Genomic DNA, 22,568 nt, shown 5'->3' on the forward strand with positions numbered 1-22,568 from the left:
AGTCCCAGTATTTTTTAAACCAAAAAAGCACGCGAAAATGTAGACATCTCGTTGTTAATAAAATATTCTTATATGCCACAGTTCTATATAAGCAAGTAGTATGTTGATGCTGCATTAACAAATATAAGTGTAAAAAAACACAACGGCTGCGATAGACACCTATAAACTGTTAGATGCCTATAATATCACTTCAACTGAAACTTGTTTGACAAATTGCATTAATATGCCGTCCTTCGGCGTATATTGCTATGCCCCTGTCCGTCGGTAGGACGGTCGGATGGTACGAGGGTCAGTCCGTAGATCATTTAAATTCGGCACCATATTTTGAGAAATCTTAGACCTACCATCCATATTTTTGGCATTGTGCTTGCGAGGAAATGATGATTTCAATTTTTAGGTAACTGTTCAAATGTCAAAATTACCGAGCCTTGTTAAATGAATTTGAATAGGTAAAATAGTCATTTTAAGTGCAGTAGTTACCCATAAAGCACCCTTAACCAGGAATATAGGATCGATAGGTGATAGTACTGAAAGAACAATGTTGGAAGCATTAAATGCATTTACAAATAAAATAGTTCGGCCAAAGTATATAACCATATATTAATGGGATTGTTTTCTAATTTATAACTTAAGGGAATTACTTCATTAGAAAAAGCCATGACAGTTTGTTTTATGTAGGTTGTTTGATTTGTTTTGTTGTTGTGTTTTGTTGTTGTTTTACTTTGTTGTTATTTGTTGGTTGTGTTTTTTGTTTGTTTGTTCTTGATGTTGTTAATGATTGTTGTCTTTGTGTGTGTGTGTGTTTTCGGGGGGGAGGGGGGGGGGTGTACATGATTTACAAACATCTCTTGTCTCTCTCAACTTAATTCTTGCATATTTTATGCCTTGTATGTACATTACAGCTGGTATCGACACCTCCCGTTTAACTCTACGTTTTGCAATTCTTCACATGATCGCAAATCCGAAAATACAGCAGAAAGTGCAACAGGAAATTGACCGGGTCGTGGGTAGGTTATATACGATTGTTCATACAATGGCAATGCGTTACACGTGTTGTATTAACAATAATCAATCAGACTGGTAACGCTGTCAGTTTATTATAAGATTGAAACTTGTCTCAATATTTGGACTATATCGATGTGCAGAAAACAGTAGCTTTTCATGCAACCACAATGTACAGGTAATACACACCACCACAAGTTCAATGTGACACATAATGGTCTAAACATCATGTTGCGTTTGCAGCTGTCCTTGGACTACTACGTTCTTTTTGGTTCATTTATTGTAGTTTAATATTGGTTACACATTCAAGTATTAAAAAGTATTGAAATATTTACTCAATTAACACCTCCGTACAAAATTGTTCTAATCACTTGTTGATTATGCATTTAAGTAAAGTGCTAAATTGCTATGTCATAAGACATAAGATGTGCAACTTAAATACCAATGAATAAACCGTGGTTTTCGCCTTGCAACAGTCAATGCAAAGGATGGTGTGAGCTTTACAAGACAGTATTCAATTATGAAGAACATATATAATTACAACGTGGAACATAATTTTGACAACGCTCCATGTAGTTTAGGCCACATTGACATTTTGACAACATTTTGATTGATTTCCTTAGGGCAAGACCGGCTGCCGTGTCTGAGTGATAGGCCGGATCTGGCTTATACAGAAGCTGTTCTGCACGAGAGCATGCGTCTGTCAACCGTAGCTACCACAGGAGTCTTCCACAAGACCCTTTGTGATACGTCAATAGGTAAGTGAACATGTCGCTGCGTATGTGTTTTATCTTAAAGAAAATAGTCTCTGATGTTTTGTTTGGTTTACTTGTATTGTATGTTTTTCGATACTGAACGACGTAATATTTAAATCTATGTGTTGGTGTCGAAGTTGTGGTTGTCAATAGAAGCCTATACTGTAAACAAAAGCGGAACACTCATGCACATATATTCTGAAATGATCGTGGTTCAACTTATTTTGACTTTACACAATTCATTAATAACGTAAAAGGTTTTCTGTGTATCACATGCTATTTATTTGTTTTTATTTGTTTAAATCAACTAATTTTTCATATCCTATCGATTTCCGAGGAATCGAAATCACTTCCATGTAATTATATTCTTGGAATGTATATCATCTGAGATTTAATCTATATGTCATTGTTAACACAACACATCACACAGGCATACTTTACTTAGGATTTGAACAGTATATAGATTTAAAATAAGTTCAAAGTTATAGCGTAAGTTTTTTTTTTTTACATTAAATAAGCAAATTATGTTTTATTTATGGCGTCGCATCATTAATTTAAATTGCTTAATCGAATACTTACTTTTTTCAGGCGAATATAAGCTGCCAAAGGGTACCCCTGTAGCGATAAACCACTGGGCGCTTCATCACGACCCAGAGGCATGGGACGACGTCAAAGCTTTTAGAGGTTTCTAGACGAAGACGGCAAACTGGGACCGAAACCTAAGAGCTGGCTCCCGTTCTCGGCGGGGAAGCGTGTCTGTCTCGGTGAGTTCGTTGCAAAACCGGAACTGCACCTTCTGTTTGCGTGCCTCATGCAGCGCTACACGCGGGGCATGGACGAGGGCAAGACCCCAGACCTCGCAACAATAGGGTCGATATTTGTTATGTATCCGAAAGAGCAAGATGTCGTTATTATGAGACGATTTTGATGTAAGGGGCCGCCGTGGCTGAAACTGGAAATACGAGAATTCCGTTGAGGACTGTTGTAATAATCTCTTCACTCGTATTTACCGATTTATTGAACTAGTGGTCACTAAAATATTTAATACTTACTAGATAAAGTTCATTCATGGTTGATACTAAATACACCGTTGCTTCCGACATTGATCGCTCATCTATCTTCTTTTATCAGACACAATTGCTAGAGGTCAGTTCAATACATTTTTAAGGGCAGGTGTAATGGAAGCAAATGCCCGTGTACTTAACTTGTAAGCAATACATTTAATTTTGGGGCTGTGGCTTAATGCGAACATAATGATACTTGCCGACCCTTGATTTTTTCTCAAGGCATCCCCAGCTATTGCATGTATGTCGAATTATTTTCAAATTTCTATGAGGTTTTAGTTCTTCGGTCGGTGATATGTGTATAGGAAAGAAGTGTGTAAAATACATGTGCGCGATTTTTCAATAATTATAGATATTTGGGCAGCGGGCGTGCATTATTATATACATATACGCAATGTTTTTTGTAATATATTCGATGTTTCTGGATTATCAGCTGATTGTTAAATGTTGGTGACTTCATAAATCTGTATTCAGCTACTATTCAAAGTATCCATTACACACCAGACAAGATGTTTTCTGTTATAATGATTGGTTACAATTTTACATATGTTTTAACACGTGACATTGCTTTATTTATAAATTGTATGCATTCAAGAAGATGTATATATGTATAAGTCTGAATTAACTGTCTGTTCTGTTCTGTTTAGTAATCACTGTATTTCGGATAATATAAGATTGTGTGTATGAATATGGACCGTACGTCTTGCTATAAATGATACGGCATATGAGACACGACCGTATTTATTTATACAGATACACATTTTATGATTTATAATGTCAGTTTATATAATATAATTGAAATAACAAACAGGCACTATACAAAAAGTGTAACATGAAGCGTCCAAAAGATAAAGTATACTCAAAATTGTATTGTCTTGATTGTAAGAATTTCTCCTTCACATGTAATTTACACTGGATGTATTCGTTTTAAAATATTGGGTAAGTAAGGATGTATTTCTTGCAGCAGAATAAATGCTTAATAGGGAGTGAAAATGCAAATATTTCGGTTATCTGTCACACTTAGTAATATCCTATTCTTAAGGTCTCCAGATAATAGACTACAGGTAAAATTTTCCTAGGTGGGAGTTATGTATTAAAGTGATAACATGGGCCTCTAACAGTTTATAGGTGTCTATCGCAAGCCGTTGTTTATTTTTGGTGTTTTCCCTTCATATACACTTGTATTTGTTAATGCAGCATCAACATACTAAAACATTATCCCGGAAAAAGATGTGATACTAAATTTAGTTTTAGTGCAGATTCATTCATACGATACAAAGACACAATTTTGTTTAACGGATCATTTCGGCTTACAGGACTGGTTGGGTCACGTAGGAATATCGAATATAAAATATATTTTTTTATAAACAACTGGTAGCAAGATGAGTTGCAGATAATTGGTCAGTAACCACATTTTAACTAACTCTTTTGACATTTTAATTCTTTTCAGCTCAATTTAACAGTGAAAAATGCCCATTATATCACTTTAACGTATATACATTATGGACCTAGCAAACGTTGTTAGTTGCATGAGAACCATATCATTTTTTTTGGGGGGGGGTTGTGATTATTTTGAGTATTTTAGTCTTGAGGTCCATGTTTCTTCTTCATGAAATTGTATATTCTTAAATGTTTGTATTTGTATATATAGTTGTATTGTTATAAATGAATGATAAGTTATATTTAAAGATTAAGCTTTTTTCATTGTATTTTACATAGGTATCTGTATTATCTATGTTGCAGATATATCATTTTATTCTTGTTCACATTGATCTTTTAGTCTGTGTGTTACAATGTATTTAACGTCGCGTGTGAATGGATGTATATTTCCTTAGTATATATAGCTAAAGCCAAGTTGTCTTAAGTTGATTTTAAAGCTTGGAACCGTAGATTACTTTTCTTACAATTTAAATTGATAAAATATTCATCTGTTTCATTAACGCTTGGTAAAATAATGAATTTTTGTTATTGACAATTTTCATGTAATAACTTATTATTATCGCAGGTGTCATACATGTCCAAAATTTCATAACCATGTAGTAGATTGGCGTAATAACTCAATCGAATAGAACTAGTTTGGTTTTGACAGCTCGTTTGAAAAGGCTTAAAATAGATGCACTGTGATGAAATGCTCTAAACGCTCGGTCATTTAATATTTTTACAGTATGAGACATATTTCCAGTATAATTGAAATTTATACCTAGGTGCACAAAACTAATAAAATGTTTTTACACTCATTATTTATTGAACGCGAATAGTTGAACATGCTTTAACGTTTTTCAAATATTCATGATTTCTTTTAATTTTTAATTTTATTTTAAGAACCCATTTTGAAGACTTAAGGTTATATATCGTTAAGTTTGTTCGAAAGGTTTACTGGGACAGTAGTAAATAAAACAATATCGTCAGAAAATATCAGCATAAGATCCGAAAGAAAATGCCAATCGTCATTTGTAAAATGTTGGACATGAATACAATGTTTAAAATCATTACAATATATATACAATATAAAATATAAGCGTTGACTTGGATCTCCCCTGTTTGACGCTAAGAGATACTTGGAAGACGTCGGATTATGACGTATCCTGAGTGTTTTGTGTATACAAGATTTGACTGTTTCATAAACTATATATTATCTTTCATAATCAGTCACACCGCAATATAGCTTACGCTTCCACAAAAGAACATTTTGTATAATGCTGTAAAGAAAAAAATACAATCGGTTGTACTTTGTTTGTCTCTTAAAACCGCATCGAACAGGATTACGCATATTTTACCCTCCCACAAGCAATTGATTATGTTTCATATACATATTGAAAAAAATGCATTTACCAAGGTGCTTCCTCTATGATTAGAAGGATCCTTTTTGTCCCCTTTTTTCATTATTGGTACGATTTATCCTTCGTACCAGTGGGCAGGATAAAAACCACAATCGAAGATGTAATTTTTAATTTGAAATTTATGGAATACGCCACATTATTGAACAAGTCGCAGATTTAATTGCGCTTTATGTACACTTAATGTACACTATCGTGTGTCCTAAGTCGTCTAAAATACAAACACAATCAACCGTTTAAATAGAAGGCGACGAATTCAAGTTGTTAGTGTCATTAGTATTAATTGTATTTTATGCAAAGTATTCGTTGATTGTCTTAATTGATTTGAAACAGAAAATTAGTTATACCTGTACAGTTATTCTACTCATTAAAGGGGCCTTTTCACAGATTTTGCCATTTTTTTTAACTTATTCATTAAATGCTTTATATTGATAAATGTAAACATTGGATCGTAAAAGCTCCAGTAAAAAATCAAGAAAAAAAAAATAAAAAAGGAAAAGAACATTGCCCGGAGCAGGTTTGGAACCAGTGACCCCTGGAGTCCTGCCAGAGTCCTGAAGTAAAAACGCTCTAGCCTACTGAGCTATTCCGCCGAGTACACATTCGTGACGTATTTTATACCTTATATAAGCAATCTTTGTAGTTTCACAAAATTTAACGACAAAAACAGAACTCTCCAAATTATTCAATCGTTTCGCGTTGCAACGCTTTATAATTTTTAGGTTTTAAAATTATCAAAAGATGCATATAATGGCTATATTAGAGCATGGTTAATGTTCAGTATTACTGTTTCCTTATAAATATCATAACTAAAACGAAAACTTACGAATCTGAAACAACTTTTTTCAATTTTGTCAATTTACCAAAGCGTGAAAAGATCCCTTTAATACTAATTTTAAACAAATTACACTTTTAACAAATGCGAAAGTTACACATAATAGAAGAGACTAGTGTAACACCAGAATTATCATATCATTCAAATTATACATGTTAAGACGCACAAGTCTAGAAACGAGTGTTAGATATATATCACTTTTAACAATTATCACTCATTGGGAACCCAGTTTTCATCCCTCATTTTCTTAAACTTGAGCAAAGTCATCGTATTCAGCTTAAACACCTGAATTAAGCTTTCATTGTCCATATTTGCAAAGAAAGACCCATCCAAGCCTTCAGTTTCGCACGCTTTGGCCATGTCAAGCATCCGACATAATTGAAGTCTTTCCACAAGCTCATTGCAATTTAACTCCAGAAAAGATTTTAACTGTTCTTTAGGTGTATCGGTCACTGCTGCGGGACTATAGGGAGTCATAGGTTTAACTACCGCAGTCCGTGACACAGTGGGAGGAACAACTTTGGAACTTGGAATTTCTTTTATAACAGCAGGTGGTGCAACAGGCAGGGGCTTTTTTGGTTCCGGCGTATACTGGTTTTCAATCTTTTTGCGTTGAAATATTCCAGGTCTCCATTTCTTAAACTACAACAGGAACGAACGGAATATTATTTTCAATGTGTTTAATGACCACACACTTTTGTTATGACAATATTTGTTTAATCAATATCAAAATAAGGAGCAGAATAACATTACATTTTTCCGTTAACATACTATACACGAGTAAATGCACGCATAAATAGTGAGATTCTCGTGTCAGCGCTGGTTCTATTTATATGCTGTTGACAGAAATACATTTGGGAAAGTGGCCAATGACACGTCATATCCAATACATCTTCTTGTTATAATTAATCAATATTGCATAAATTTCATAATATGTAAACCGCAAAAGATTACCTTTTCAATTTTGATGGGTAATGCGTCTACAAACAATAAGAAATCAAAATAATTAAAACATGATAAAACATGATAGTGTCGAATTAGTCTAAGAGCGGTAGGATATCACAATCGCCATGTATTTTATCTATTTGAATTATCCCCCTCACGATCATCCTATTAAAAACTATCCTAAAAATCCTAACATGATTACGGTTATATAGGTTAAATTGTATTTTGTTTACTGAGATCATATGCATTCAGAACATTAGTTCCTAACACAAACGGTTTTTATTCAATAACGCTAGCAATATATATCTTACAATGTAAATGGTTAAATACATAGGTAGCTAATTCTTCTTTCAAAAATCGAGCACAACTAATGCTTTATCAACAAATGAAAAAAATACCCACTTGTGAAAAATATATCGTCCGTTCATTCAATATGTCTAAGGATGTGTGTCAAAGGATTTGAATGTAAGAGATATGAGTGTCCAACTATGTTTCACTTTTACCACTGAATAACAAAAAAGGTACAACATACTTCCAATCGATTAACAAGCTATAAGTGGTATATTAATATTGGGTGTATTCTTCAACGTTACAATTACGCAGAAGGACTCCTATTCACCAGCCGATTCTTACTTTTACGAATGAAAACTAAGATTTTTCAAAATGTAAACTTTTTTTGTAAATATTATTTAGTGGGTAATCACCCTTTATTATTACATTTACACCAATCTAAGAATGAAGCAGGTCTGACGATATTAATTGTATACATAGTATTAAGAAGTCAAAGAACTGATTGGTAAATTCGTGTCCTGCTCAAACACGGAAAGCTGCAAAGTGTTGCCAATATCCGTACCGACTCGTGGAGTTGGTTTCAGATAGTCGCTCGAATCATTGTCGTCTTGAGGAGGTGACGGTGCGCGCTGAACTGGTATGCCGGGTTCTAATTTAAAATGGATGCCCCACATATGCATATCATTCCTTTTATATATTTACATGCACTATATACCATAGTTGAATAAACAAACGAGAAATTTAGTATTTTTAATAAATGTATGTTAATTACATTCATGTTGTATACATCCTCTATAGTTTGTCTTTGCATAAGATTTTTTTAAAGGGGCAATAATTTCATACATATCAAAGAGAATTATGGTTATTGTATTATGTTTTTTAAAGGGCAATAACAGCGTAAATACTGAAGAACGTTACGGTATTTTTACTTGGCATTTCTATCCAACGCATCTATCATTATTTTTAGGGTTATGTTAATGCCTTCAATACCTGCAGAGCTTTGCACCACACAAAGAACATCAAACAAAGGACGATAATTCCGAAAAAGATTTATGAACGAGCATTGGTTCTTGTACCTGTACTTCCTCTTAGTGTTCTCTCAATGAACAGTGTTATTTAAATACCTATTATACTAAGGTAGTTATGTTTCGCTCAAGAAAATTAAATACATGACATTGGCTCTATAAATTCTTAATAGGGATAATTACTGTTCTACATGTAGTACTCTGCACTTTCTTTTAAAGCACCCAATCATTATGTGGAGATTTATTTGAATCCCTTCAAAACTCCTAGAGTAATGCTCTTTACTAAGAGAGAAAAGGGTATCTTCCTAAAACGAAAATAAACCGATAATGTGACTACATGTTGAGTCGACCTTCATTATTTGTATGCAAGGAGTACCCAACATTATAAAAAGTATATGTACCCATGTCCTCATAATCAGCTTGTCCCGACCGACCGCCGTCTGCATCTGTTTTTTGACCGACACCTAGACCAAAAAAGCATCAGTTATATAATTGATCTTATTTGTATAACGTTCATTTTTGTTTATATATAATGTACCGCACTTTTGCTAAACAAAATCATGAGAAAAATTAATATACTTCATAATATATAATTTCATATTAATTTATGTAAGTTAAATGTCAAGAGCAAATTAAGAACAACGTTTGAAAAATATATTATGTTTTGGTCTGAAACTATTCATTTGTAAGATCTATGGCTTCTTTTCCCCCAGATTTTGAATTTGATATGGTAACCAATTTCAAATGAGCATAGTTTCCGATAAATCCTCATGAAAATGTATTTCTCGTTCTACTGCATAACTGAAAAGGTTTGACGTGTTATTTTTCGAAAATGTAATAAGGCAAACATAAGCATTGAAAACCGTGGTCGCGATATATGTTTGCTCAAAGCAGAGTTGTTTAAAGATAACTGTTAGGTGCTCGATCTACACCATCAAATACGAAAGCACATCTATGATCTATATATATTAATCAAATCAATAACTCAAAATTATAATTCATAGATTATACACGAGATCTTCAACAGATCGACAAACTGGTATGCAAAGATTTATATCAAATCTTCATCAGATCTTCAAACCAGTGTGCAAGGATATGCATCAGATCTTCATCAAATAATGCCCCACTCATCCTCTAATTGTCTAAATGTTCTTTCTTTAAGAAAGTTGTTAAGGTATTGCATGCAATTAAGACCGTTTACTTAAAGTGATATTATGGGCATCTAACAGCTTATAGGTGTCTATCGCAACAGTTGTTTATTTTTGGTGTTTTCACTTCATATACATTTATATTTTTTAATGTATTATCAACATACTAAAACAATATCACGGAAAGAGAACAATAATGCAGTTGAATATCAACCGTACTTTCGTTTGACAAACTGATCATGCATGTACGATGTGAGCCTAAATTTAGTTTTAGTTTAGATTCGTTCATACGACACAAAGACATAATTTTGTTTTACGGATCATTTCGGCTTAGAGGACTGGGTGAGTCACGTAGGAATATCGAATATAAAATATATTTTTTATAAACAACTGGTAGCAAGATGAGTTGCAAATAATTGGTCAGTAACCACATTTTAACTAACTCTTTTGACATGTTTATTCTTTTCAGCTCAATTCAACAGTGAAAAATGCCCATAATATCACTTTAAACTTACATTATACAAGCTGTCTGATCCTTGGTTTAAGCATGTTTGTTATTTTTAAGATATCTATTGAAAAACAAACGGTCTGCAAATCTCATTACACGCTTCTGTGACGTTTACATGTTGGCCAAATATGGATATGGATAAAAAATGAAACGTGATGAGATGGAAGCACGCTTTATGAACTTAACAAACCAGTCCTACCATTTGCAGGTTTTCGATTTTCATACATGTTTATGTCGGTCTTTTCTGGCACTGAAATACGAATGTGCACGTATGTTAACGAATCTCAACATATTAACATCACCAGGAGATGTCAGTTAATAGCAGTGTTTACTATATACAACTCTTTTATTTGTTAAATCAGACCTGGAAATAAACATTTAGTGTTGTGACTTTTAACACAATTGTCGCGTTATTTGTACTATTTATTATCAAACTTTATTGTGTCATACAAAGTAAACCCACTTCGGATTTTAAATGTTAAGAATTGTTTTTTGTCAACTGTATTTATTTTCATGTCTAAAAATATGATCATTCTCAACTTGTGGGTATATTTTTATTGTATCAAGAACATCTATTACTTCAACATATTGCTTATTTTGATTAAGCAACTTCAAGGGCGTCATTCATGATGCAGGTGAGAGTAACGTCAATGTATTAATTGAAGGTAAGTATATTAAATACATCGCAACAAAATTGCGTTTTGCAATTTAAGCTAGTAAACGCATTTTAAAAGAAAGTTTATTACCATGGGAGAAACTAAAATGGTATTAAATCATTCTCGCTCAATAAAATTTAACCGTTTACTACAGCGTTTTAGTTCCACCAGTAATGAAATATACTCCTAAAGATCGTAACACGCAACTAACGTAATGTTTATAAAGTATTTTCTTTATATATAAAATGACAAAGGGAAATTAGAGTGAAGTGTTTTATTGGTTACAATTTCGGCTCGAAAAACCATGTTGAATACCTTTATATGTATTTATATCAAAATATAAAAATAAACCAACACAAAAAAACGGATCGCACAGATTTAAGAATAGTAGCACAAATTTGCGTGTCATTCGTATAGTGTATTATTAATAAGACTAACGCACGACTGCGCTTGCGCAAAACTTCCCAAATTATATGGGGTAAAACCGAAGCTGACCCGTATAAACCCTTTCAAAATCACATGACTAAGCAACTGTAATCGTTTGAATGAAACTACTGTTGATAAACAAATGGGATCAGCGTTGGGTTTTACCTGCGTAAATAAGATTACATTAGCCGTGTGTTGTCAAGAACCGGATTATAGCAAATGAAACCCACCTGGTGCCGGGGGATTCTTTCTGGGACGATGCGGAGGTAAGGACGGCGGTAGGTCTGGCGGCAAACTTGCTGGCACTGTAAATAAGAAACATGGTTAGGTTAAAGGATGCAATGTAATAGTTGTACCACACTTTGGCCGAAACGATATTAAATGAGCCCGCAGATCGAGACTAAATAGTTTAATTGTGGTTACACGTTTTTGATAGAATTTTCACTTATCAACTCGCCTCTTTTAACGAATCTGATCGCAATAAGCAGATCTTATACGTCATTCTTGTTAAACGTGTCATTACGTAATTTAACAATACCGTAATGTGTTTTCTCAATGCAATTATTAAGTGTCCAACGCCGTGTGCATGTAAGTTTAAACCTAATTTAAATTCATTGCACAAGTCGACGACACACAACTCATTACACAACTCATTGCACGGTTTGCTTACATAGCTGTCTCCGCCAACTATATACCGATCTGATTAAGCAGTAAATGAATACCGAAAACTTGGAATTAAATTTAAATGTGATTAACTGTTATATAGAAAAACATGCCATTTTAGCGATGATAAGAATACAACTTCCACGATATGGTATTTGATGGTATTTGTATAGTTGTTTTTTGGAATAATACTGACATTTAAGTTCGCATACGCGGCAATAATACAAAATAACACAGACGTTAAAGTAATCAATGCACACACGACCATAAACGTAAAATTGAATATTTATTTACATCAACATCTTAGTATATTTGGATACTTGCGTAATGTTTGTTTTAGGTTTTGTAATACTTTCCATGTGAAACTGGGAATCTTAATAAATATATATATTTGGGGAACAAAATGCTACAAGTGTTTTGGCTAGCTTACAAATGTTTAAAACAACACGCGATGTTGATATTCAGTTCGGATTTTAAACCCCAAAATACGTGTATATACACGGACAGTATTTCATTACCTGAAAGTAGTCAACGTCGCCTTTCCAAACTAAACAACATGTCTTAAGTGAAGCAAATAATTTCCACATATCATACTTGTAAGTGTTCTGTGTAAACTTAGGGAAAACATATTGATCGTCTGATATTCACAGTAAATATTTAATATTCCTAAACGATTGCTTAGCATACATGCCTGGCTACTGGGACCGGTCTAAGTTAAGAATAACGATACTAACTTATATACTTAGTAGTAGCATTATTATTATTATTATTATTAGTATTAGTAGTAGTAGTAGTAGTAGTAGTAGTAGTAGTAGTAGTAGTAGTAGTAGTAGTAGTAGAAGAAGTATGAGTTGTTGTTGTTGTCAGCTTACCTATTGCGTCATCCAGGCGTTCATATTCACTTTGTTTCGCTGGATCATTGGGTAGATCTGGTCTGATCGCCGGTTTTATAGCGCGATTCTGGGGCATCTTCCTTGGAGCTGAGGCTGATTTTTCAGAAATAAATTGATATTAAAACATTAATAAAATAATGTTAGATTAAGAAACATATTAAGATTTGTCTGCAGCATGTGCCTATGTTATACTCACTTTGGATGTTTTCCATTTGTTCATAGTCGCCTTGATTAGCTTTTTCGTTGACTTCAGGCGTGTTCGCTTTTGTTTTAAGACGTTGCGTGAGTGCTACAAGGTAAGATATATGCTGACATATATTCTCCACCACTTTAAAAAGGATAGTTTTACCCCAAAGTCTCGATAAATGACCAAACAATTATTCCAGCAAGTAGAGTAATATGTTCGAATAACTAAAAGCATGAACGTACATTGCGGTTCGGGTGGTAGTGCTTTGGTGCGACTAAACTGTGGAGTCGTAGGCGTTTTTGGTGTTTGTGGTGTCTGTGGAAAGTTGGAGAAAGCTGTCGCTCGTTGGGTTGTTTGTTGACCTTTCTGTGATGAAGAAACTGAAAAAGGAAAGCAAGGATGAGGAAATAGCATGCCAACTTAGATCGACGTGGTTTTTTAAACTTCTATGCAATAATTAAATTGATATACTTGTGAAAGACAAGTGCAATTTCAGGGGGTGAACACAATATAAAAGCTGAAAATTCTTATGTAAAAAATGGAGGCCTGAAATTAATATTAAATGCATATCAATTTCTTATCGTTCATTGATGCTAGTTTAAACCTATTAATTTAAGCTCGATTGCATCGAAAGCCTCAGGCTTATTACAACCCTCTCGAGTCCGTTTCCTGGGAATAGAACCAGTACTTGATGTCTTTGAGGGAAATCTCGAACCCGTGACCTCCCGGTCGCTAGGTGGACACCATATTCAGTGCATTTTACACAATGCTTTTTCTGGTTTAAATTAAGTAAATGTCTTGCTTTAAAACAAAGAATGACATTAACAAATATACTTATTTCATATAGAGTACTGTGAAACCATTATTAATCGTCAGGCATTAATTTTCATAAATTTCGTCAGTCGACCTATCGGCGAATTTAAGATCCTAACGAACAATCATGCTCTATGTTTGAACAATATTTTAAAACTTTACCGTAGACATGAGGCATTAAATTCCAACATAATCCATGCACACATTCACTGCTGTTTCGTAATCAAGATTAATCCGGTTTTGACACAAAGGGATGTAGATTACACAAGGTACTTAACTGACACGTTACACTTCTTTAAAACGCGTGTGCAGTACAGCTGTATCGAATGCGTTGACATCGTTTATGTAGAATGGTAATGAATTAGCGGTAATTGTTTATAACTTTATTAATATTAGGTGCATTGCGTTTTTCAGGAGTGTTGCATATTATCCATCACGCAGCGAATGCCGATGAAAGACAATAAACCAAATGAAAAGATGACGACGTGTGATAAACATGCGTATTTATCACAAATTAATAAAGAATATTTTAATTGCTGTTTGTTGTTTGATTGTTTGCGTTTAACCACACTTATTACTATTTTATATGTATCAATTTATTTATTTTTAAATTATTGACATTATTGATTTATATACCGGTAGTTTACTTTTTAAGAACAAACACACACATAGAGTTTATAATTTTAATGTTGATATCAGAATAAAAAAGCATTTCATTTGAAAAAAAAAACACTTAACAAACTGGAACCTCTTTCGTATAGCACAAACAGTTTTAAAACGGTATTGACAGCATTTTAATAAAAATCATACCAACTAGAATAAGACTAATTGGCAATTGGCTTCGTTGTTACAAACACTCGTTAACGGTTATTCGATCCCACTTGTCCGCTTATAATAACAATGAACGTGTGAATGGCATACATTAAGAGGGTCCATTACTGTCCCTTGATAACAAAAGACTAGTTAATTGGCATGTGACAAACAGGCCCCACCTCCTGCAGTGATTCTCAAGTGTGTTCCCGCATTCGTACCACGATTTTTCGCAACTGCGATTGATCGCGAATATGTATTACACACAAATTGGATATTGACTGACGCATTTTTTAAAAATTCAAAATCAGAAATCGGCGAATTTAAGTGCTGACGAAATCGTCTTTTTTTTTATAAAAATGACGAAATTTTGTGCTGTCGAAAATAAATGGTTTCACATTATTTACGGCAAAGCAATTCTAAGACACAGTTTAACATATTAACATATCATGAAAAGAGGAAAAAGGTGATTGTTATTGTATATGTGCATCGTTGATAATGTCATTGGAAAATCAGAAGGGGCTAAATAAACGAAGATATTGTGATGAAAATAACATGAATAAACATGAACACTTAAGTAAGTGTTTCAATAACAATCCAATCTCAGTTTCGCAAGACTGCCACATAATCACATACCATTATATAGATCGTTTAAAAGTTAATTTTTTTTAAAACAAATACGTATAAGATTGTGGATAAAACATGACCATCGCAGTTCACGTCTTCATACTAGCAACATGCAACAATAGGACGGCCAAAGCAAAAAATGACGGCAACCTATTCGTCATGTAATTGTCACTTGACACGAGTAACGTGTTACTTGGTGATGGAGACATAATCTCATAGTCCGTCTGGGAAGAAGATTCCTCCGGAAGCTTGGACGGTGGACTGAGTGATAGAGATGCAGGTTTGTTGGCTTGTGGTGAAGGCTGCTTTCCTTTTCAACAGAAAGATTGGATCGTAGATTTATATATATGTTCACACGTGTAATGTTACTCATGTGCATAAAAAGGACAAGCGTGTGCAATTGCTTGACAAAATGCAAACACGCATACAACGGCAATGTTTTAGAGCTACGTATTTATAATTTATTAATGCAATTCGATTACAATGCGAAGAATAGCAGTGAAAAACATAAAGATATTTGACGATTGCTCAGACGTTTTTGATATTTCTCTGATTTACACGGTCCTTGATTAAACATTGATTCGGTCATGTTTTTGAAACGCATAAGAATGAAATAGTGGTAGTTGTCGCATGTTGTTTGCTTAAAAAGAATAACGCATAACACTTATGTATAGAGAATTTTAAAGAAAACACAAAATAAGCCAAAACTTTATAATACATTAAAACTAAGAAGCGAAAAATGTTTGTGGCGAACACATATATTAATATATAAATACACAACTGTGAAATTCATGCATCTCTCAACCAAAACAAATACTGTACATATACATAAAAAAGTGTTGACTTGTTTGCAGCAAAGAAAACGGGAAATTATTGTTAAGTTTACAAAAAACCCACTGTATACATATCAGTTATAACGAACTATTTGTTTACATTGTCTGCATGACTAATGCTTGCTAATAAAGTAGAATGTCTATAGGAACTAAACCGAACCAACCGTGGATAACGTATCGCATATCTTACGAGTGAGTTGAAAGAGAATCAAATATCTGCGATTAATAATTTTGAATTCACAATTTGGTTTCGTAGTAGATAATATGCTATTGTGTTAACCGGTCTTTCTCCGATATGGTCATCGCCGCCAACTTTTGAGGTTGGAAAAGGAGATGTTGCGAATTACACGACTCTTCCCGATCTATGTTCCATGTCTGTTTATGCTGTTAGTGCCATGTGTTGCATCTCCATTTAGCTTATAATGCGAACGACTAATGCGGTGCTTTCAAACTGCGACCCCTGGGTTCTGTCACCAGTGTGTAACTACTTAACCACGAATCCGTTCCTTAGAATTTGGTAGACCATGAACCAATCCTTTTTAGACAACATCGGCGAAAGATTACATACACGGGAGGATGTTTTACATTTAAACTTCTAGTTTGGTATACATCGACTAAATGTTTGACACATGTTTTATAAGCGAAAACGTAATACTACGTCAAGTAATTTTCCCCAAGTTTAAATATCACACTTATTGACAAATGTTTCCTTTTTTAAAAGACACCAACAAACATACTAGAAAACTTAAGGGTTCTGGTTTACCTCGAGCTAGTGGTGCTTGCGTGCTATTAGAGGGTGATAAAGTACCGTCGACAACACCAGGTGAGGGTGGTAACGGTTTGGGTGGTTTAGACACAGGCAGAGGCCCGGAGGCTTGGTCCAGTTGTCTCCTGCCAGTTGTATTGGCATGGGCTAATGGAAAGTCATTAATATATGTAAATGTAATAAATTTTGTTCGGTAAAAAAAATTTACAAAGCACTAGTAAAAATTGTTTTTTTCTTTTCTTATAAGACAAAATGTTATCTGTGAATAGTTGAGCTTGTCCTTGAATGTGGTTGTTACACAACTGTTTTTAAAATGTTTGTTCATCACGTCGAAGCGGTAATGCATTAGAATAAAGATTAATCTTGGTAAGTTATTTCTCTTGATCTTGATCTAAAACGTATTAGTAACACATGTCAAAGATCAAGAAAATTCAATATGCATTATTGTCTTATTGTATTATACATTTAATGTAAATGACCTGTTAATACACTCCTTATTCAATACATATAACAATATCATCTAAAGATGTGCATCATTATTACAGTTTAACATCATCGAAACGAAAAACCTGGTAAATCAGTTATTTTCGTTTGAATACGCGTCATCTATTACACGCACACAAATGAATATATAATAAGGTTAAGTCAAGTGGGTCAGTAGGAGATGTATCGTTTCATCACTACGACTTTGTTCTTAACACATTGCAAGTTAATAATAAAAAACTAACGAGTTACGTGCCGCAAGAGCACAATTAATGTTTTTAATAAAAAGCAGAAAAATTAACTCACCAGCATCGTCCAATTTGAAAATCTTCGGAGTCGGAGTGTCCTTACTGAATTCTACGTAAATTGTATCAACAACGTCCAATGAGTTCGAGATGTTGCATACGTTGAATACTCTCTCGTAAATGTCGGATATATCTCCATCGTCTTCCAAAACATTGACTTCGATTTCTCGTATTTCCGGATGATCCATAGGAAGAACCACAAGGGTTCGCTTTTTAACCTTTTCGGTATCCGTTTGACCATATCCTTCGACGGGTTTGTAGTGGCCCACGAGGACACTTTGAGAAACAACTCGATTCAGTTGGAGGGTTTCTAAAAATCATAAAAGTTATATAGGTATTTTGTTAAACTGTAAAAATTTACTATTCGAAATGAAAACCGTTTCATAACAATGTATTGTATAAGAATTATGCTCAGAACAAGTTTCTTTGCAAAAGGTGTGAGAGTTTCATTAATCAAATCAGTCAAACTGAAACACAAGATTACTGAACTGCAAAAAGGATTCAGCTGTGTTCAACAACACCATTAATAAACAAATCTTGGATCATTCAATATTCAAAATCGATAAAAAATATAAAGTATCGCTCAAAGAACAATGTAAACCTAAATCGTTCGTTTATAGGTAAATATTAATACATACTTGTTAATAACATCAATCAGCATGAAAACTTGATAACAAATGTATGAAAAAAAAGTAAAAAAATGTATGGACAATATCATCTTTTAGATTAAAATACAGGTTTAACTATCTTTACTGCGACGTATACGAAACATTTCTTTACTTAACACGATATACATCACATTTCTTTACGTAACACGATATTTAACACCTATATAAATATTAGAACATTTTTTAAGTTTGATATTGTTTACTTTAATACTTTGTGTAGGGTAGGGATAGAATACCTCAGTCAAACGTATTCGGCATCATGGGATTTATATTAGGTACTAGTTGAATAAGCGCTCTGTATATGTGTGTGTACGTATGTGGAGTGTATATTCATATTGATTTTGACCATCTGACCATGAAAAAGGCCTAAGCTACATCTTACACGAATGTAATATGTACACACATTATCTATTGGGTATACAGTTTTAAAATTTAAAAATCTGCAAAGAAAACAAATGTGGAAAATGTGGTGTGTGGAAAATACACGTTAAATTGACATATGAATGCCATCGTAACTACTCGAGACGAGTGTTGGGTTATCGAATGAACTTTTGAAAAATTATTTTCTTCTATAAATCCGCACAAGTTCATGCCACGCGAATAAAGACCCCCTATTCAACCAATATAACTATTCGACTATCACACCATTTTTAGAAATCTTGCTACATAAATTCATTGCCAATAACAAACTGAACTTATGCAGCCAAACATAAATCTTGCAATTGAAATCATTTCATTTCCTGTAAATAAGCCATGGACAAATACATTTAACAAATGACTTTATTAATACAGTGTGATAATTTCATTTTGATTCATTTTCGGCCGGTTTTACTCATGGCCGGTATGCCTCCAATCATTAACGTTCCAAATCTTATTGTTGCGACTTGAGGCAACCCTATCTGGAGTAACAGTTTTATTAAGTTCTTGGTGAATAAACAAAATATGTTTTTAAGGAAAAAGCACATTTCAAAAGATGTTTTATTTTAATACATTTTAAAAATCTTAATTGCAAACAGAATAATAAAAATACGTGATAAAAATTTGTATTTCTCCAGAACGTTTTGCCAAATTAAAATACCCTTACATAAAGTGTGGCATCAATTAATGCTGTTTGTTACATTGAATTATAAAAAATAACACAGGAGTAATACATCGTTTGTGTTTTGTTAAATCTATTTGTCTTCTTTTGTTCAGGTTCCTTTTCTTGACCAACTCTTCTAAACAGTGTATATACAGAAGAAATTCTACGAAGAATTCTCATTCGTGATAAAACAATGTTATATTAAAATGACTTTTAATTGAGAACGTCTGAAAGTAAATCAACCTGTAATGGTTCGCATGTTTCCGATGCCTTCAAGAATGTCCTTGGTGTAAACCTTTCGAATCTCATCGTCGATGAACTTTACGACTTGCGGTAACTTAAACCTTGAAAGTAACGGCCGTATTTTTTGTAACGCATACATATTATTTATTTGTTAACAGGTTACATAAAACATACATGAGTATTGCATATATGAATATATTTTATATAATTGAATGGTGGTCAAAACCCCCTTTTTACAGAAAAATGGTTAAAACATGCAAACGTTTTTTTTTTTAAATTAGAGATCGTAAATTAATTCTTCACAGATCATTTGCATTACCATATGCCTTCAAATTCTATGCGCATAACACATCGAATAAAAACGACAGATGGATGTGTTTGTTTAAACCATTATTCGATTTGCTTGCATACATTTTTAGTTTTAATTTATCAGGAGAAAACCGTGACTGTATTGTCACGATGTTTCAAGAATGTCGTGAAACAATGACGGCAACTTATGACATCATCATCAATATAATACATATAGGATTTGGGCCCGTATTCACCAACCGATTCTTAGACTTAAGAATAAAGAATAGACTTAGAACCAAGAAAAATGTGTTCAGTGTTTGAATATATACAGGCCTCCACTGATGATAATGTCATTAACAAAATGTTCTTTATGAAGAATAATATAGATAGAAATGTTTACTGCAGAGTTTGACTCAAAATTAAAGAAATGATAGAATATTCTAATTTAAAGAATTTTCTTTATTCTTAGACTTAAGTCTAAGAATTGTTTGGTGAATAAGGCACCAAACACGAGATGTCATATCATACCATATTTTATTAAACGAGTTAAGGAAGTTTGTTAGTAAGCGAGCCTTCGGCGAGTTTAATAAAATATGGTTTGAAATGACAACGGGTGTCAGATCCTTTTTATCACATGCTTTTAAATGAGCAAAATAAATAAATATTTTTGCAAACATAATGATAAATCCCGAATGTTGTTTACATGTCGTGACGTCATTTGACGTTGCAACGTCATTTCAGCAAAATAACAAAATGCGATTGGTCAATAAACGAAAACTAAGCCAATGTAAACGCTTAACAATCATGTTGTATTACACATGTGAAATATAATAAATAATGTTATGGTTGTATTACATGAGAAACAGAGTATTGCATGTGATTATAACAATTATCATCATCATCATCATTCTCTTGACCTGTCCGGCCGTTGGGAAGGGGGAATGAGGGACGACGATACAGAAATACTCTTCCAGTCAGATCTGTTGTGTACTGCTGAGAGTAATTCATCCATGGGAAGGGATGTCCACTCTATTACAACTTATGACATGGCAGCGCTAACTAGCAAAGTCAACAATAAAATAAAATATGATAAAATGATTTGAATACTAATTACCTGTCAACTACTTCCTTGATTGTATATTCCGCGTCGTCGGATTCTGCCCGAAACAGTCCTGCCTCGAGAATAGAAACCTTGGCGTACACCGGCTTCTCTTGGATCTGGAACTGCACTACAAGTTCACCTGGTTGGTTGTCTCTCCCAGCAACTACTTGCACCAATTCTATCGTTGTTCCGGCAAGTATATGTAACGGCCTATCGTCCGCTCCTATAGCCGATAGATTTTTACATACTTTTGCAAAACGCGGAAAGTCCTCCACTAGTTCTCGAACAGTTGAATATTTTATACCTTGGTTTCGGATTTTGACCTTTCCTTTGTAATTTAAAGGTACCAGTATGTCTTCGCTTAGCCGTTCGTAACTTCGTTCGTCATCACCTATCGACGTGACCCCGCCTTTTCTGTTGGCAAAGTGGGCTGCAACCTTCTCAATAGTTAAGACATTATCGATTCCAATGATGTCATCTTTTGAGAAGCCTTCTGCTTCAATGTCGGAACAATACCCTTCAGCTAAACGAACCACTCGAGGAAATTTAAATCGTCTACCAAGCTCGTCAAGTCTATACGATGTCGTTGACCACTTGAACTCGGATTCGCTGGTCGAGTACTCGGGGAAACTCATATTTAACTTATAATTTTAGGTGTACAACTGGAGACGATTTTATTGTAAACCACATCATTTCTTATATATAATTCATATCACTCATATCACACACTAGAGGTAGCTTTCAATGTGTGGCCAAATTTAATAACAACCTGATATATTTAAGATAAATCCGTCATGTTCTGGAATGTTAGCTAAAAGTCCGTTTACAAATTATATGTTAAAGTTGTGAAAACTACCTCATGCCCACATGTTAATATTTCATATATCTCATAAGAATTTAGGTTATAGATATAAGAGACTCCTCTCGTAGTTATCGATATGAATACGCATTACACAAACTGCGTATGACAGATTAAATTACAATGATGACTTTGTCATTTTATCAATTTTTAAGTTGAGTTGCACGCAAGTTATTATCTCTTCCTGGTCGATACACCATTTGCATTATGAAAAGGAAAACAAAAAACAAAGAATGTGGTTTAAATATGTTGAGGGTTCTTTGGTTTCGAATTAAATTCATAATATTAACGTAATACTGATTTAAAAAAAAAAGAGATTACACAGCAGCTAACTGTTATTGTTCTATCAGCTAACATTGTGTTAAAAAATCGTTTTGCCTTTTGTGATCTTTAAGGGTCATATCGACGACATTTCTCTTAAAAACCTGCACAGTCTTATATTGGGCAACAGT

General features: G+C 33.7%; 2 protein-coding genes across 4 annotated transcripts in view; one reads left to right on the forward strand and one right to left on the reverse strand.

Moving 5' to 3' along the window:
* LOC127862613 (steroid 17-alpha-hydroxylase/17,20 lyase-like) overlaps positions 1-22,568 on the forward strand; it is a 111,502-nt gene that overhangs the window by 16,255 nt on the left and 72,679 nt on the right. The window lies entirely within an intron of this gene.
* Positions 4,194-22,286, reverse strand: LOC127862608 (uncharacterized). Of its 2 annotated transcripts, XM_052401801.1 has the most exons (14): positions 21,270-22,281; positions 19,865-19,965; positions 17,874-18,182; positions 17,082-17,231; positions 15,679-15,795; positions 13,478-13,615; positions 13,245-13,337; positions 13,028-13,141; positions 11,723-11,797; positions 10,610-10,660; positions 9,156-9,218; positions 8,292-8,378; positions 7,448-7,473; positions 4,194-7,135 (listed from the first exon to the last, which is right to left on the reverse strand). In XM_052401801.1, exons 1-14 carry the CDS (start codon positions 21,890-21,892, stop codon positions 6,704-6,706), a joined length of 2,379 nt encoding a protein of 792 aa, XP_052257761.1. In that variant the 5' UTR covers positions 21,893-22,281; the 3' UTR covers positions 4,194-6,703. The 2 variants fall into 2 exon arrangements, with proteins under 2 accessions (XP_052257761.1, XP_052257762.1); XM_052401802.1 differs by lacking the exon at positions 13,245-13,337 and having other exon boundaries at positions 21,270-22,286.

This window comes from Dreissena polymorpha, chromosome 16, assembly GCF_020536995.1.
Source record: "Dreissena polymorpha isolate Duluth1 chromosome 16, UMN_Dpol_1.0, whole genome shotgun sequence".
In the NCBI taxonomy this organism is placed as follows: Eukaryota; Metazoa; Mollusca; class Bivalvia; order Myida; family Dreissenidae; genus Dreissena; species Dreissena polymorpha.

What these genes read in the sequence shown, in the direction of transcription:
- LOC127862608 (XM_052401801.1), bottom strand. Translation starts at nt 21,892, where the DNA reads ATGAGTTTCCCCGAGTACTCGACCAGCGAATCCGAGTTCAAGTGGTCA. An exon ending in TTTCAAATTGGACGATGCTG is followed by an intron (nt 17,232 to 17,873) that starts GTGAGTTAATTT and finishes ACTTTCCATTAG; the next exon opens with CCCATGCCAATACAACTGGC. An exon ending in ACTACCACCCGAACCGCAAT is followed by an intron (nt 13,338 to 13,477) that starts GTACGTTCATGC and finishes CTTACCTTGTAG; the next exon opens with CACTCACGCAACGTCTTAAA.